Raw genomic sequence first — 16,423 nt, forward strand, 5'->3', positions numbered from 1 at the left:
TTTTTGATTTATTGTAGAGATGAGGTCTCGCCAAGTTGCCCAGGCGGGTCTCGAACCCATAGGCTCAGGCAATCCACTCACCTCAGCCTCCCAAAGCGCGGGATTACAGGCTAAGCCACTGAGCCCGGCTAGGAACGACTTTCAACAGTAGGACTTTTTAAGTAAAGAGTTGTCTAACTCAAGTCTCCCCTCTCCTCTTCCCCTTCCTCCTCCCCACTCCTCCCCCACCTTTCTTCTATCCCCTCCCGCCACTGCAGGCCTCTCTGGTCCACACCATGGAAACCACCCGCATCCGCTACTTCATGGACTTGCTCATGGAGAAGTCGTGGCCGGTGATGCTGGTGGGGAACGCGGGGACCGGCAAGTCGGTGCTGATGGGGGACAAGCTGGAGAGCCTGAGCACCGACCACTACCTGGTGCAGGCTGTGCCCTTCAACTTCTACACGACCTCGGCCATGCTGCAGGGTGAGGCCGGGCCGGGGCGAGTCCACACAGCCCGGCCTGGGCACACCCAGTCAGGCTCGCTTCACGTGGCTGCCCGCCGCTGCCTGTTCCCGGCTGTCCCCACCACTTTCCCTGCTGTCCCTCCTCACTGCAGGCCTAGGGGTTCGCGGCAACCTTTTCACTTCCCCCAGCCCCACCCACTGGGAGGAACCTGAGTGGCAGCCGGGACCCCTCCCTGTGGTTCCCGGACGATATTTTGTAGTGGGGTGTGGACGGGTGCTGAGGTGGCAGGTCCCACGGAAGCATCTCAGCCAACCTGAGGTGACCCAAAAGTACCCAGATGGAGTGCAAAGCCCTTGCCTCTGACTGTTTACTCCAGGGGCTGAGTTCTTGGTGTCCCGTCGTGGACCACTCCTCCGGCAGGTGAATTCCTGAACCTGGATCCTGGCAGCTCCCACCCCCTTTCCTCTTGGGGTTTGGCAGCTCCGCCCTGACCCAGCAGGCTCAGGCTCAGGACACACAGGGCAGCGGCTGACACTCTGCCCTGTCTAGGAGTGCTTGAGAAGCCACTGGAGAAGAAATCGGGGAGGAACTATGGGCCGCCGGGCACCAAGAAGCTGATCTACTTCATCGATGACATGAACATGCCCGAGGTGGACAAGTATGGGACCGTGGCCCCGCACACCCTCATTAGACAGCACATGGACCACAAGCACTGGTAATTCGGGCCAAGGGGCATGGTCAATGGAGCCGCGAGCCGGGCCAGGGGCCCATGAGGGCGGGGCCGTAGGGCCATGGGAGCGGGGCCACAGGGCTGTGGGGCAGGGCCGTGGGGGCTGAGCTGCAGGACTGATAGTGTGAGTCCATGGGGGGCAGAGTCATAGGGTGGGGCTGCAGGACCATGGGAGCGGGAGTCGGTAGCCCACCGAGGGGTAAGGCCACTAGTGAGACCACAGGAGCAGGGCGCAGGGCGATTCCACGCTCTGTAGGCTGTGACCTGGATTCCCCCACGGAGGGGAGAAGGACAGATCCCTTCCCATAAGGTGTCCTTCTGGTGAGAGACCAAGAAGTGCAGTTACAGAGTGAAGGAAAAGCACAGAGGCATCTCCCAGGTGGGCCAGAGATACCCCTGGGGAGGCCAAGGCAAATGTAGCTCGAAGCTGAGGCTGAATCGCACTGATTGTGGGACTTTTGAGGGAGAGCATCCTGGGCTGAGAGGACACTGTGTGCAAAGGCCCTGTGGCAGGAGGGAATATGCCATATGGAGAAACCAAAGAAGGGCAGTGTGGCCAGAGCGTGAGAGCCAGAGGGAGAGGGTGCCCAGGGTAGCTGCATCCAGACCCCCTAGGACCTCTGGGCAGCTGGTCAGAGTGCAGACAATCTCCCGATGGCACGGAAGCCAAGGGTGGCTGTTTGGGTTTGCAGTTTGAACACTCAGTTCAGTGGTCGCTTAAGCAAGTAACCCAGGCCAAACCTGGGGGTTCTGAAGCCACAGGAGCCCCGGCAATCAGTCCGTGGGTTCACGGAGCCCGCCCTTCCTGCCAAGAAATGAAGGCAGAGGCGTCAAGTTGCCCACTCGAGGTCACGGCCCTCGTGAGTGGCAGAGCTGGATTCCAAGTCCAGAAAGGTCTGACTCCGTCCCTTGGTTTTTCTCCACTAAACAACACTCACCCACAGAGCTCACAGGCTGTAGGGTTGCAGCACAGACAGCGATGGAGCATGTCGTGTGCTGCAGGCTGTGATGTGGAGACAGGGGGCTAGGGGTGGCTCCCTGGGGCAGGTGACAAAGCCACCACTCTAAGAAGACAGCCTGGAGGGAGTCGGACATCATTTCAAAGGAACTGAAAGCATCATGGGTGGGGGCTTTGAGGGTACTGAGACAAGAGGCAAAGGCAGGGTGGATCCCTCCCTACAGGTGGACCTACTGCGAGGTAAATGGGCACTCAGCACTGACCCCTCATTCATGCAGGCCTCTTCCCAGCCCTCAAAATGGCTGCAGAGGGTCTCACACATTCTTGTAAAATGTGCTTAAGATTTTTGCGTTCTGGCTGGGCGTGGTGGCTCACACCTGTGATGCCAGCACTTTGGGAGGATTGCTTGAGCCCGACAGTTCGAGACCAACCTGGGCAACATAGTGAGACCTCCTCTCTAAAAAAAGAAAAAAGAAAAGAAGGAAATTATCCAGGTGTGGTGGTATGCACCTGTAATCCCAGCTATTTCAGGAGAATGAGTTGGGAGGATCACCTGAGCCCAGAAGGTCGAGGTTTCAGTGAGCTGTTATCGTGCCACTGCATCCAGTCTGGGAGACAAAGTGAGACCCTGACTCAAAAAAAAAAAGTGAAGATTTTTGCCTTCTTTAAGGAGAGCCCCCTCAAAGTTGTTAAGCTTTGGCCAGGCGCGGTGGCTCAGTCTGTAATCCCAGCACTTTGGGAGGCCGAGGCGAGAGGGTTGCCTGAGCCCGGAGGTTCGAGATCAGCCCGGACTACTTGGTGAGACCTTGTCTCTACAATAAATCACACACACACACACACACACACACACACACACACACACACACACACACACACACACACAAACTAGCCGAGCGTGGTGGCGTGCGTCTGTAGTTCCAGCTGCTTGGAAGGCTGAGGTGGAAGAATCGCTGGAGTCCAGCAGGTCGAGGCTGCGGTGGCTGTGAGCGTGCTGCTGCACTCCAGCCTGGGCAACAAAGAGTGAGACTCCACTCAAAAAAAAAAAAATACTTGTTAAGCTTCAGTTCTGTGTCCACACTCACCCCTGAGTTTACCCTGAAGAGTCTTCAGGAGGGGTGGCATAGTCAGATTTGAGTTTCTGAAAGATCTCTCTAGAACATCAGACAAAGATGGCCCCGTGTCAGGGAAGGTGGACCATCTAATGTTGTGTCAGGAAGTGTTAGGAAAAGGACTCACTTACGAAAAAAATATCATCCACTCCGGATGCCGCTTTGCACACAAACAAGGATGAGCCCCATAGGAAGCACAGACCTGCAAGCGAAAGGCGAACCATGACATTGATAGAGATGAGAATATCTCCATCATCTGAGGAGGGGTGCGAGCAAGGAAGAACTTCACAAACAAAAAGTTTCAAAGGCAGAACATTGGTTACTATGATTTACATCAAAATTAAGGAAGGCGCAGTAACTCACACCAGTAATCCCAGCACTTTGGGAGGCCGAGGCGTGATTTGCTTGAGGATTGCTTGGGCAGCCCAGAAACTTGAGACTAGACTGGACAACATAGAGAGACCTCGTCTCTACAAAAAATTTAAAAATTAAAAAATTGGCCAGGCGTGGTGGTGCACGCCTGTAGTCCCAGCTACTTGGGAGACTGAGGCAGAAGGATTGCCTGAGTCCAGGAGTTGGAGGCTGCAGTGAGCCGTGATTGCGCCACGACACTCCAGCCTGGGTGACAGAGTGAGACCTCGACTCAAAAAAAAGAAATTTTTTGTTGAACAAGAGACATCATGGACAAATATAATAGAGAGTTAACAGAGTGGGAGAAAACATTTGTACTAAGTTGACATTGGATTAATATCTGAAGCATACAAGGAATTACTGTAAATGAACAAGAGGCAGCAATCCCCCACACAAATACTAGCACACAAAAAGACGCACAAACTCTTTGTATCTTTTAAACTCTTCTGAGATGTCAGGATCCTGACGCCGAGGAAATTATTCCGCCTATTTGATAATAACAGCCATTAATAACGTTATGGAGATGGTCAGCATTTGCTGCATACTTACTGGGTTTCAGGTACCCTTCCAGGTGTTTTTTCATACGTTAGCACGTGTAATTCTCCTAATGACCCATCACACAGGTAAGAATACTGAGGCACAGAGAGGTTAAGCCACTTGCCTAGAGTCCCAGCGCCACTCAAGGGAAGGGTTGGAATATAAACCCAGGCCAGCATTCTGGGTCACTCTTTTGCCCCCCATTTCAAAATTTCTCTTGACGGCATGAAGCAAAATTGGCTGTTTCCCAGATCCTCAATATTTATCAAGGTTTTTAAAAACCATATGCAGGGCATTCTTGGGAGCAACGTGGGGGCCAGGGATGGATTCTACAGGCCAGTGGCACAGGGCTCACGCTGGTCTTCCCCGCTTAGGTACGACAGACATAAGCTGACGTTGAAGGACGTGCACAACTGTCAGTACGTGGCCTGCATGAACCCCACTGCAGGCTCCTTCACCATCGACCCCAGACTGCAGGTACACAGAAAGCACACTCGTCTTGGTCAGCTGCCACAGGCCTGAGACTTGCTCTTGGCAAATGACAATAGAAGTGTTGGCCTGGGGCCACTGGGCCGTGGGCTGCAGGCTAACATTCTCTGGAGAACTCCTTCACCTTTCAGGATGTGTCAGGAAATTCCGGGGGTGGGGACGACCAGCCAGCAACTTGTGACCCCACAGGGCTGCCAGATTTCGCAAATAAAAATGCAGACACCCAGTTAAATCTGAATTTCAGATACACAACAGATATTTTTTAGTATAAGGGTATTCCATATACTATCTGGGACACATTTATACAAAAAAACAAAAAAGAAATTGTTGTTACTTTTCTGAAACTCGGATTTCACAGGGCATCCTGTATTATATCTTCAGTTCCATGGAGACAGGCTTCAGCTCTGAATTCTCGAAACATATGGGGACCTGGAACCTAGACCCAGGCCTGTGCTCTGAGCCACTCTTTGGCTCTTCCAAAGTTGTTCTTGACAGCATGAAGTAAATTGAGCATTTTCACATAGAACTGATATGTCATGTGACTTGCCACATGCAAGGCACAAGAAGGAAAATGGCCCTAAGGACATGAGACAATGAGGGGAGGGTCTTCTCTCCCAAGAAGGTGGCCCTGGCCACCGGCTGGTCCCCAAGAACCGCCTGACAGAAGCTTGTGTTTTGTTCCGGGGCAGCGCCACTTCTGCGTGTTTGCTGTGAGCTTCCCCGGCCAGGAGGCCCTCACCACCATCTACAGCACAATCCTGACACAGCACCTGGCCTTCCGCTCGGTCCCCATGGTGACTCAAAGGATAAGCAGCCAACTGGTGGCTGCCGCCCTGGGTAAGCTGGCCCGTCTCATCCCTCTCCTGTCGGTAAAAAGCTACCGCTTTATGGGGCTGATGGTTCTTCATATTTTCCCCTGGCAAATATTTTATTTATACTCTTAAATCAATATTTTTAAAATGATGCTATGCTTCAGCAGGAGATATTATGAAATGCAATTGCTTCGGGGGAGGTAGAGGATTGGAAATTCAGTGCACAGAAATGATTTACAGGAGAGCAGCAAGCTTCTTCCCTCTTGAAAGAGCCACACAGATTTCTTACCTCACTTGTCACCATTTCGTAGTCCATTGGCTTTAGAAACTTGAAGCTTTGCACTTCCTAGGCCATTAAGAGTACACAAGAATTGACGTGTCTTTCTGCTCTAACAGCCTTGCATCAGAAAATCACGGCAACATTTCTTCCCACGGCCATTAAGTTTCATTATGTCTTCAACCTCAGGGACCTCTCCAATATTTTCCAGGTACTGCTCGTTTAGCTTGATGTCATGCCCGTCTTATGGCCAAGTCCCAAAGGTTCTCTCTCCCTCTTCACTCTCAGGAGAGAAAGCAAAGCGAGCTGTGGATAGATGATGATGGTGGTGATGGTGATGCTGGTGATTGCCACGGTCATAGCGACGATGAGGCGGTGATGGCGATGGTAGTGGTGGTGGTGGTGATAATGTTGACGGTGGTGCCGGTGAGGATGATGGTAGTGATGGTGATGCTGGTGATTGCCACGGTCATAGCGACGATGAGGCGGTGATGGTGATGGTAGTGGTGGTGGTGGTGAGAGTGGTGCTGCTGCTGATGGTGGTGGTGGTGGTGGTGGTGGTGATAATGTTGATGGTGGCGATGGTGATAGAATGATGACGACGGTGATGTGAGAGTGGTGGTGATGAAGGTGACGATGAGGATGGTGGCCGTGATAGTGGTGGTTGTCATGGTCATAGCGATGACAAGGGCGGTGATGGCGATGGTGGTGGTGGTGGTGGTGATAATGTTGACGGTGGTGCCGGTGAGGATGATGGTGGTGATGGTGATGCTGGTGATTGCCACGGTCATAGAGACGATGAGGCGGTGATGGCGATGGTGGTGGTGGTGATGGTGAGAGTGGTGCTGCTGCTGATGGTGGTGGTGGTGGTGGTGGTGGTGAGAATGGTGATGGTGATGCGGGAGTGGTGGCGATAAAGGTGACGATGATGGGAGTGGTGGTGATGAAGGTGGTGGTGATGGTGAGAGTGGTGCTGCTGCTGATGGTGGTGGTGGTGGTGGTGATAATGTTGACGGCGGTGCCGGTGAGGATGATGGCAGAGATGGTTTTAGAATGATGACGACGGTGACGTGAGAGTGGTGGCGATGATGATGGTGACGATGACAGTGGCGATTCCCATGGCAATAGTGATGATGATGGTGGTGGTGGTGATGTGATAGTGGTGGTGATGAAGGCGGTGATGATTGCGACGGGTAATGACGGTGTTGGTGATAATGTTTCTTCTCCTTTACTGACTGCCTAGTCTGAGTCAAGGATTGAGTTTGGCCCCGAAGCTCCCATGTTCTCCTCCAGACAACACATAAGACTGGCGCTCCTAGCCCCATTTTACAGAGGGGTAGCCTGAGGCTCAGAGAGGTTAAGTCATGCTGGTCTCCTCCCATATTAAGTGTCAGCTCAAGTGCCAAGCCCTCCCAGAGGCCCCTCCTCCTCCTCCCACACACTCCGTCTCACTGTCTCGTGTATGCCACTCATAGCCCACATCACGATGTGGAGTTACCTTGTCATTTTGTTTACCTGAGGACATCGCCCCACTAGGATGTAAACTCCACAAACAAGGGGTCTGTCTTATCACTGTGTCCCCAGATCCCATGAGGGTGCCTGACAAATAGAAGACCCTCAATAAGCACTTGTCCTTGCCTAAGTTTACTTGGTTAGTAGATGGCCAAACCAGGACTGAACCCAAATAGGCTCGCTGTGGAGCCAGAGCTTGTGGCCTTTGATAATCTGGTTCCTTCCACGATTAGCCTCCCTTGTTCCTTCTCTTCTCTTTGCCCATGAGAGGATGAAGCCCCTAGCCCTGTCTTGTGAGGAAAATTCCCCCACATCTCTCAGGACATAAGCATATCCTCTGGCCCCCAGTGATTTGCATGACCTCAGCGGTCAGTGGCTTCCCTGACCCTGCGTAAATGTTGTGCCAACAGCTTAACAGGTCACCCTGGGGGAAGTGACTGCTTCTCAGTTCACCTATGAATGGTTCAGGGTTCACCTTTGTAACAGCTAAGGATGCTGACCATGCTGTGTTTGGGGCAGGGACTCTTATTCTCCACAGCAGAGGTTCTGAAAACCCCATTAGACCTCGTCCGCCTTTGGCTGCATGAAGCTGAACGAGTGTATGGTGACAAAATGGTTGATGAAAAAGACCAGGAAGCTTTGCATAGAGTCACCATGGCTTCCACCAAGAAATACTTTGACGTAAGTCAAGCCACTGGATTCCCCTGCTGAGCCCAAGAAAGGCTCCAAGAGGGTAGAGTATCTGGGGCCAATGATAATCTCAGGCCTCTTGAAAGGGCCCTTTGTTAGGGGTGGGAAGATCCATGCTAGGCTTCATGTAATCCATGTGACCGTGGATCCTCATGAGAAGGGATTGATCCCTCAATAGATCAGGGTGTGATGGCCTCCTTCCAGTCACTTGGGGTAGAGAAAGGCCCTGCTCAGTTCAGTGTATCTTGCTGTGTGGCCCCTGTATTCTTGGTGGAATCGTTTTTTATACTATCAATTCACTGCTGGTGTGGCGGGGATTGAACCATCCTACCAGGGAATTTGCGCAGTGGTTTGCTGGGCCCATGGCAGCAGTGACTTGGGCCCCTGGAAACTTGATCTGGTATCCTAGGGAACTCTTAGGCCACCTTGGCAAGGTACAGGGCTGCTGTTAATTATCTGTGTGGCCAACTCAGTACAGTGGTTCACACCTGTAATTCCAACACTTTGGGAGGCAGAGGTGAAAGGATTGCCTGAGCCCAGAGGTTCAAGACCAGGCTGGGCAACTTGGAGAGACCTCGTCTCTACAGTAAATCAAAAAGTGGCTGGGCGTGGTGGGACATGCCTTCTAAGTAGTTCCAGCTTCTTAGAAGGCTGAGGTGGAAGGAACACCTGTGCCCAGCAGGTCAAGGCTGTGGTGGCCATGAGCATGTGACTTCACTCCAGTCTGGGTGACAGAGTGGGGACTCCTACTCACAAAAAAATTATCTGTGTGGTCGTGGTGGCAAAAAATAGAAGTGTCATCTCTTTTTTTCTAGGATCTTGGTGAGGAACTCTTATTTGCCAAACCAAATATCTTCTGCCACTTTGCTCAAGGGATTGGCGATCCCAAGTACTTCCCTGTGACTGATGTGACTCATCTGAACAAGCTCCTGGTGGATGTCTTAGACAGCTACAATGAAGTCAACGCAGTCATGAATCTGGTGAGCGGTGCCCGAGCTGCCAGCAAGGGCAGGGGACCTGGAGAGGACATCTGTGTCCTCTCCTGCCTCGTTATGAATCTCTGAATACAAGGCCCCTGGCACTCACACCAGCTTGTGGAGAGTCGGTGCTTGGGTGGAGGTGATTCTTAGTGCTACAAGATGTCGAGACATCTCTCGGGTCTCCCCAGGTGCTGTTTGAAGACGCGGTGGCTCACATCTGCAGAATTAACCGCATCCTGGAATCTCCCCGGGGGAATGCTTTGCTGGTGGGGGTGGGTGGCAGCGGCAAGCAGAGCCTGTCCCGCCTGGCCGCATTTATCAGCGCCCTGGATGTGTTTCAGATCACCCTCAAGAAAGGCTACGGGATCCCCGACCTCAAGGTGAGAGGACACTGTCCAAGAAGCTGCCCTTTGCAGTGGGGGAAGTGGAGAAAAATCTCACCACTTTCTTTTTCCATATGAAGCCAGGCAGCACAGAGAACCTGCATGTCACCAACAGTCTTTATCTAAAAGATCTCTGTCTCAGAAAACCCTTTGCCCATGTGACTGAAGTGAAAAGTGTGATATAAGAGGGGCGTGGTGGCTCATGCCAGCACTTTGGGAGGCGGAGAGAAGTGTTCGAGACCAGCCTGGGCAACTTGACAAGACCTCGTCGTTACAATAAATTTTTTAAAAAGTATCTGGGTGTGGTGGTGCCCACCTGTAGTTCTAACTACTTGGAAGGCTGAGGCAGAAGGATTGCCTGAGCCCAGTAGGTCGAGGCCACAGTGGCCGTGAGCGTGCCACTGCACTCCAGCCTGGGCGACAGAGTGAGACTCTGACTCAAAAAAAAAAAAAAGTGTGATATTGATTACTCGATGTATTTGAGTCCAGAAAGGCAACACAGGTCATAGACGCAAAGCGAATGGTCTCTTGCCCTCAGTCCCTGGATGTTCTGAGTTGTTCTTAATTCTCCAGGTTAAAGAATTCAGAATCATCGCTAGGTGTCTAACTACATGCCTGAGATTCTGGATGGCTGCATTTTGAACGAATTAAAGAAACACTAATGGTAAACAGGTCTCCCATGCCCAAGACATGCCGCTGAGGTTTTTTATTGATTTCTTGTTCCCGAAAATGTGCTCTCTTAGGGAACTGTGTGCTAGTCAAATACTATTAGCCCAGAGCAAATCATTGTAGTGCTTGAGATTAGATCCAAAATTGATTGGACCATGCTGCACACGGTGCCTCTCTCTGTCCTGGAGCTGCTTCTGTGGGGCCAGGATGATACCAGACCCAGGGGGAGCCCTAAGGGGATCCTCCCCACAGCACATGGCTGATGGCTTTAGTGGGGCAGATCTGGGGGCCTGCCAGCGCTCAGTCAGTCCCCTGGGATGCTGGGGGCGGGCGTGAGGAGAGACCCTGGAACTCTTCCCCGCGGAGAGACCCTGGGAAGGACAATGCAAGCTGTGCCAGGGACAGCCAACCTCTTGGGAGAGCCTCTGGTTTCTGGTTGCTATTCTCTGCTTTCCCGGTGGATTTCTCTCTCTCTCTCTCTCTCTCTCTCTCTCTCTCTCTCTCTCTCTCATTTTTTAATTTTATTTTATTTTTGAGTCGGGGCTTTATTCTGTCACCCAGGCTGGAGAGCAGTGGCATGATAACAGCTCACTGTAGCCTCAACCTCCTGGGCTCAGGCGATCCTTCTGCTTCAGTCACCTGAGTAGCTGGGACTACAGGTGTACACCACCATGCCCAATTTATTTTTCTGACTTTTTTGTAGGGACAAGGTCTCGCTATGTTGCCCAGGCTGGTCTCAAACACTTGGGCTCAAGTGATTCTCCCACCTTGGCCTCTCAAAGTGCCAGGATGGCAGATGTGAGCCACCGTGCCTGGCCTGTTTTCAATTGTTTAGAGACGCAGTCTCATCTTATCACCCAGGCTGCGGTACAGTAATGCCATCATATCTCACTGCAGCCTCCAACTCCTGAGCTCAAGCAATCCTCCCACTTCAGCCTCCCAAGTAGCTGGGATTACAGGCATGAACCACTACACCCGACTAGTTTTTAAAATTTTTTTGTGTGGAGATGGGGTCTCGCTATGTTGCCCAGGCTGGAGTACAGTAGTACAATCATAGCTTACTGCAGCCTCAAACTCCTGGGTTCAAGCAATCCTCCAGCCTAAGCCTCCCACATAGCTGACACTACAGGTGCACGCCACCATGCCCAGCTCATTGTACAGATGAGATCTTGCTACATTGCCCAGGCTGATCTCAAACTCCTGGCCTCAAGCAATCCTCCCACCTCAGCCTCCCAAAGCGCTGGGATTATAGGTTGAGCCACTGTGCCTGGCCAGATTTTTCTCCTTATATAAAGTTACTAGCTAACTTTATAAAGGTCGTCCTAACATAGGAACTCCCTAACACTGCCTTCTGAACCCAGCCAACATGCGGTGGGTCTTATCGGTTCTCAGATTATCTGATGGAGTTAGTTCACATTTATTAATTTCCTGCATCGACTCAAGCATTGTTTAAGTCCTCACCTCTGGAGCTGTATGGCGTTTTGTTTGTTTGTTTGAGTCAGAGTCTCATTCCGTTGTCCAGGCTGGAGTGCAGTGGCATGCTCACGGCCACCACAGCCTCGACCTGCTGAGCTCAGGCGATCCTTCCACCTCAGCCTTCCAAGTAGCTGGAACCACAGGCGCACACCACCACGCCCTGCTTTTTTATTTTTATTTTTTATTTTTTATTGTAGAGATGAGGTTTCACCGAGTTGCCCAGGCTGATCTTGAACCCCTGAGCTAAGGCAATTTTCTCCTCAGCCTCCCAAAGTGCTGAGATTAGAGGCTTGAGCCACCGTGCCTGGCCCAGCTGTACAGCTTTATACCGAATTTTCTCCATTGAAGTTTCTAGTCTATTAACTAAATCACACTGGTTTTGGTTCACGATTGTGTCAGTTTCTTTGCTCTGTCTCCTGATGAGAATCTTGTTCCTGGTCTCTCACATGGGGCCAATTGTGGGTGTGTCGTCTTAGCCGTATTTTTTTCTTCATAGGCATGGACCTTCACGGCCTTGTGATCTGTTCCCTGGAAATTCCTTACCCTGCTTCTTTCACAAGTCAGCTTTGCACTCATCTTTTACTATCGTTTATTAAGCAGCTTCTGTAGATTCGGAACTAAGGGCAGAGATATGCAGGGCTTACAGTCCCTGCATCTCAGAGGAGCCAGACTCCTGAGCAGTTATAGGCTATTGTTCTAATAATGATGTGACCGTAACATCCTCAGCGAGTGCACATGCTATTAGGGTGATGTATACATTTGTGACAATACCATATTATAAAGTACGTGCCGGAAACCGTGGCGCCTACTGAAAGTTGGAGATGAAAAACCCATTTGTGTGAAAAACCCAGGACTTGGTCCCAGGAAAACAAGACCCCTTCAAGGCATTTGCACAGAGTGGGGGTGAAACCTGGCAGTGTTCTGGGACGAGGCGGAGGATGGTTTGAAACACAGAGATGCCATTACCAGGCCATTATGGCCACCACCTTGCTAAGCTATGGTGTGGCCATGTGCTCTTTGAGCTATGGCCAGGCCATGTTTCTTAAGCTTTGGCCCCGTCCCCTACCTTGGGGAGGTAAATCACTTCTTTCTCTCTCAAATTTACTTTCTAAATAAATGATATTTTCTACTCTAAAAAGAAAAAAGAAAGAAAGAAAACACAGAGATTGCTGACGGGTGGCCTACGTGGAAGTGAGGCAGAAGCCCCGTGACCCCGTAAAGGCTGCCTATGGGCAGTGGGTGAGGAAGGGGAAAGGAGAGATAAGAGGGAGAACCCAGAGTGGGCTGGGCTGTGCTGTGCTGAGAGGGAGCGTGTGGACGTTGGGGCTTGGCCGGGACCCTCCACGGGGCCGGGACCCAAAACCTTCTGGTTGTACCCCAGCTCCCCTCCCTACACCTCACACCCAGTTCCCAGAGCCAGGTGGTAGGGAGTTTTCCTTTCTGTGAACCCTCCTCCCCACCCCACCCCCAGCCTGAGTCAGCAGCCCTGAGCTGGACCGCCCCACGAAGAGACCCTCTGAGCTGAACACGGGGCCGGCCGTGGTCCCTGCTTGCTCAGTGGTTCCCTGACTTCCAGCAAGTGTTGACAGGGGCGGGGTGAGATGCACCATCAGATCCGAGGCGGGGATTGGCCTTGTGCTCTGCTCATTGAGGGGGCTTTGCCGTTCCTCCCACACCCACCCCATCCTCTCCCCTTAAACCCCCTCCCAAACCTTGGCTCCGTGTTCCTTCCTCTCCACTGACAATGGCAATGGCTACGGTGAGGAAAAGTGCCACTGAGTATGCTCCAGTCAAGGAAAGGGAAGCATGTGGCCCCCATTAACATTAGCATGTGGCCGACCCCGGGATGGGTCTAGATGCAGATGACAGTGACCACCCTGGTCATGAGGGCCACCCTGGTCATGAGGGCCAGGCCCAGCTACAGTGGTGACAGTGGCGCAGGCAGCTGGAGCATCAGTCGCGCCCTGGGACTCTCAACGCAGACAGGAAGTGGGGGTGGGGAGGCTGGCCTGGGGGCAGGACCCCGAGGAACGAGGTTGTGGAGTCCCCACCTAGGGAGCTGGGAGGATCCAGGAGGAGACGGACAGGGACAGAGGCCACGTGGGAGGCTGAGGCAGAGGCAGGCCAGAACCCCTGAGGCAGCCAGGGTGGGCAAGGCAAGGGCCATTCCACACCAGGTGGTGTGGCCGTGAAGGCCAGACAGGGTTGGGCGTCGAGGTTGTGGAGGTTCCATGCAGGACACAGCTGAGAGAAAACCCGGTGGTCTTGGCTGCAACAAGTTCTAGAGGTGTCTAGAACAAAGCCAGACAGAACAGAGCAGGAGGAGGGACCGGGGGACCGGAGCAAGGGCTGTCTTTCAGGAGGGGAGCCGTGCGGGTCTACTCCAAGGCCTTTGGGGGCCATGACCTATCCAGAATGCCACTCTGACCTGGATCGCTGCCCGATTGGTGGGGCCTTCTCCTGGTGGCAATCCTTGCCTCTGCCAGTCTAGCCCGATTCAGAACCTGAGCTTGGAGGAACTTCATGGCTCTTCCGTGGGATCTTTCCCAACCTGTTGTGGGGACGACCCTCCACAGTTGTCATGGCACTGCCAGCCGCCTTCTGATTTGCAGTCTGGAAGCCACCTCTGTGCCCCTTCTGGCTTCCTGGGGTGAACCTGGGCCGGTGCGTGCAACTCAGACTGGTGTTCAGACACCTCCAACCAATGTACTTGATGCATCATAAAATGACAAGAGTGATTTTTTTTTTTTTTAGTTGGGTGTCTCACTCTGTTGCCTAGGCTGAAGCACAGTGGCATGATCATGGCTTACCACACCCTTAACCTCCCAGGCTCAGGTGATCCTCTCACCTCAGCCTCCCAAGTAGCTGAGACTATAGGCGTACACCACCACACCTGGTTTTTCCTTCTTTTTTCAGAGACGAGGTCTCACTATGCTGCCCAGGCTGGTCTTGAACTCCTCCTGCCTTGGCTTCCCAAAGTTTTGAGCTTACAGGCTTATGCCATTGTGTCCAGCAGAGTGATTCTTTAACTCAAAGTCATGGCCAGCTCTCAAAGTGGGCCCCTCACCCTGCAGGTGGTATCCAAGGACAACTGTGGCGTAAGTCCCACCTGTGGCCTCTGCTTTTCCAGGCTCAGAGCTTCCCCTTGCTTTTCTCTGGCTTGTCAAAAGAAAGGAAATTTGAGGCCTTGCATCATGAGAGAGCGCATGAAAAAAAAGAAGAAATTTGAGGCTTGCTTTTCAGCCCCAGTCAATTCCCAAAGAGGAAATTTGGTGATGTTTCTTTCTGAACAGAGAGACCTCAGGGAGTCTGACTTTGCTTCCAAAGCATAGAGCAGAGCCATGTGGGGTACCTATAATGGGCATTGTTAAAGTCTTTAAAATAGTTAGCGGACCTTGAACAATTATCGTAATACTGTGGGAGGGGATTGGCAGTAGTGGGAAACTGCCGGGGTGGGGGGTGGGATTAGCAATAGTGAGAATCTACTGGGGCAGGGGGGAGAGGGGAGCACACCTCATCAACAAGAGTACCTGCATAATGAACATTTGTATACCTAACCCTGAATTTTATCCCACATCTTTAAAATTTAAAAAAAAAAAAAAAGTTACAGCAGTCTACTTTGGGAGGCCAAGGTGGGAGAACTTCTTAAGTCTAGTTGTTCAAGACCTCTACAAAAACAAATTAGCCAGGCGTGGTGACACATGCCTGTAGTCCCAGCTACTCAGGAGACTAAGGCGGAAGGATCGCTTGAACCCATGAGTTTGGGGCTGCGGTGAGCCATAGTCATACCACTGCCCTCCAGCTTGGGCAACAGAAAGAAATAAAAGCCCACCGATCTTATTTTTAAAATTACAGGTAAGCAAACCACCAAAACCCTGGCCACTCACATGAATGCTTGACTGACCCTGGCACCACGTTCCTCAATGTATATACACGTGTAAACTGGCATATTTTTAAAAAAAACAGCGAGCTATTCATGCTGCTCTGTGACATGCCGGGTTTTTGGGGATGGGGGGGGGTTTCTTCTTCATTTATCTCTTCAAGATTACTCTAAGATCACTTGGTCAAGTCACATCTTGAAATCCCACCGGAAGGAGTTGTGTTATTTTCGAGAGAGGATCACTCAGAGGAAGAGTGCGTCTCTCCCGATCCATACCTGCGGTGTATTGATCCAGGGCCTCTGTCAGGGTCTCCATCTAAGGTTTTCTCCTCCCTTTGCTGGTGTGTGGGGAAATAAGCGTAACATGAAGTTTACCGTTCTAGCCATCTTGGATGGGTAGTTCAGTGGCATGAAGCACATTCACACTGTTCTGGAGCCATCACCACCATTCATCTCCACGATGTCCTCATCTTCCAAACCTCCATGTCCCCTCCCCCAGCCCCTGGCAGCCGCCAATCTACTTTCTATGAATTTGACGACTCTGGGGACCTCACATAAGTGGAATCATGCAGGATTTGTCCTTTTGTGTCTGGTTTATTTCACTCAGCGTAATGTCCTCAGAGTTCATCCAAGCTGTAGTGTGTCTCAGAATTTCCTTCCTTTTTAAGGCTAAATCATTTTGCATTGTATGGGTGGACCTTGCTTTGGGTATCTGTTCACCCGTGGGTGGACAGTCGGGTTGTCCTTATGGCTGCTGTGAAACCTGGCTGTGCTCCACTCAAGGTTTTGGAGTCTCCTTCTTTCTTCCTTCCTTTTCTTTTCTTTTCTTTTCTTTCTTGATGGGGGTCTCTGTTGCCCAGGCTGGTCTCGAACTCATGGCCTCAAGCAATCCTCCCAACTCAGCCTCCCCAAGTGCTAGGATTACAGGTGTGGGCTGCCACACCCAGCCTACATTTCTTATGAAGTTGACCCCAGGCGTCCCATTCTTGGTGGTTAAGAAGGATGTAAAGCCGGGCTCGGTGGCTCAGCCTGTAATCCCAGCACTTTGGAAGGCCGAGGAGAG

General features: G+C 51.8%; 1 protein-coding gene across 1 annotated transcript in view; it reads left to right on the top strand.

Annotated features, from left to right (window-relative positions):
• The window catches only part of DNAH17 (dynein axonemal heavy chain 17), a 157,525-nt gene that overhangs the window by 93,679 nt on the left and 47,423 nt on the right, over positions 1 to 16,423 (top strand). The window contains exons 46-53 of the mRNA XM_008070392.1: positions 258 to 465; positions 997 to 1,162; positions 4,567 to 4,669; positions 5,371 to 5,518; positions 5,890 to 5,981; positions 7,802 to 7,963; positions 8,788 to 8,952; positions 9,141 to 9,332. Coding sequence (XP_008068583.1) covers positions 258 to 465; positions 997 to 1,162; positions 4,567 to 4,669; positions 5,371 to 5,518; positions 5,890 to 5,981; positions 7,802 to 7,963; positions 8,788 to 8,952; positions 9,141 to 9,332 — 1,236 coding nt within the window. The remainder of the gene's footprint in view (positions 1 to 257; positions 466 to 996; positions 1,163 to 4,566; positions 4,670 to 5,370; positions 5,519 to 5,889; positions 5,982 to 7,801; positions 7,964 to 8,787; positions 8,953 to 9,140; positions 9,333 to 16,423) is intronic.

The sequence above is a fragment of the Carlito syrichta genome, unplaced genomic scaffold (genome assembly GCF_000164805.1).
Source record: "Carlito syrichta isolate Samal-C Ts95f unplaced genomic scaffold, Tarsius_syrichta-2.0.1 Scaffold313381, whole genome shotgun sequence".
Lineage (NCBI taxonomy): Eukaryota > Metazoa > Chordata > Mammalia > Primates > Tarsiidae > Carlito > Carlito syrichta.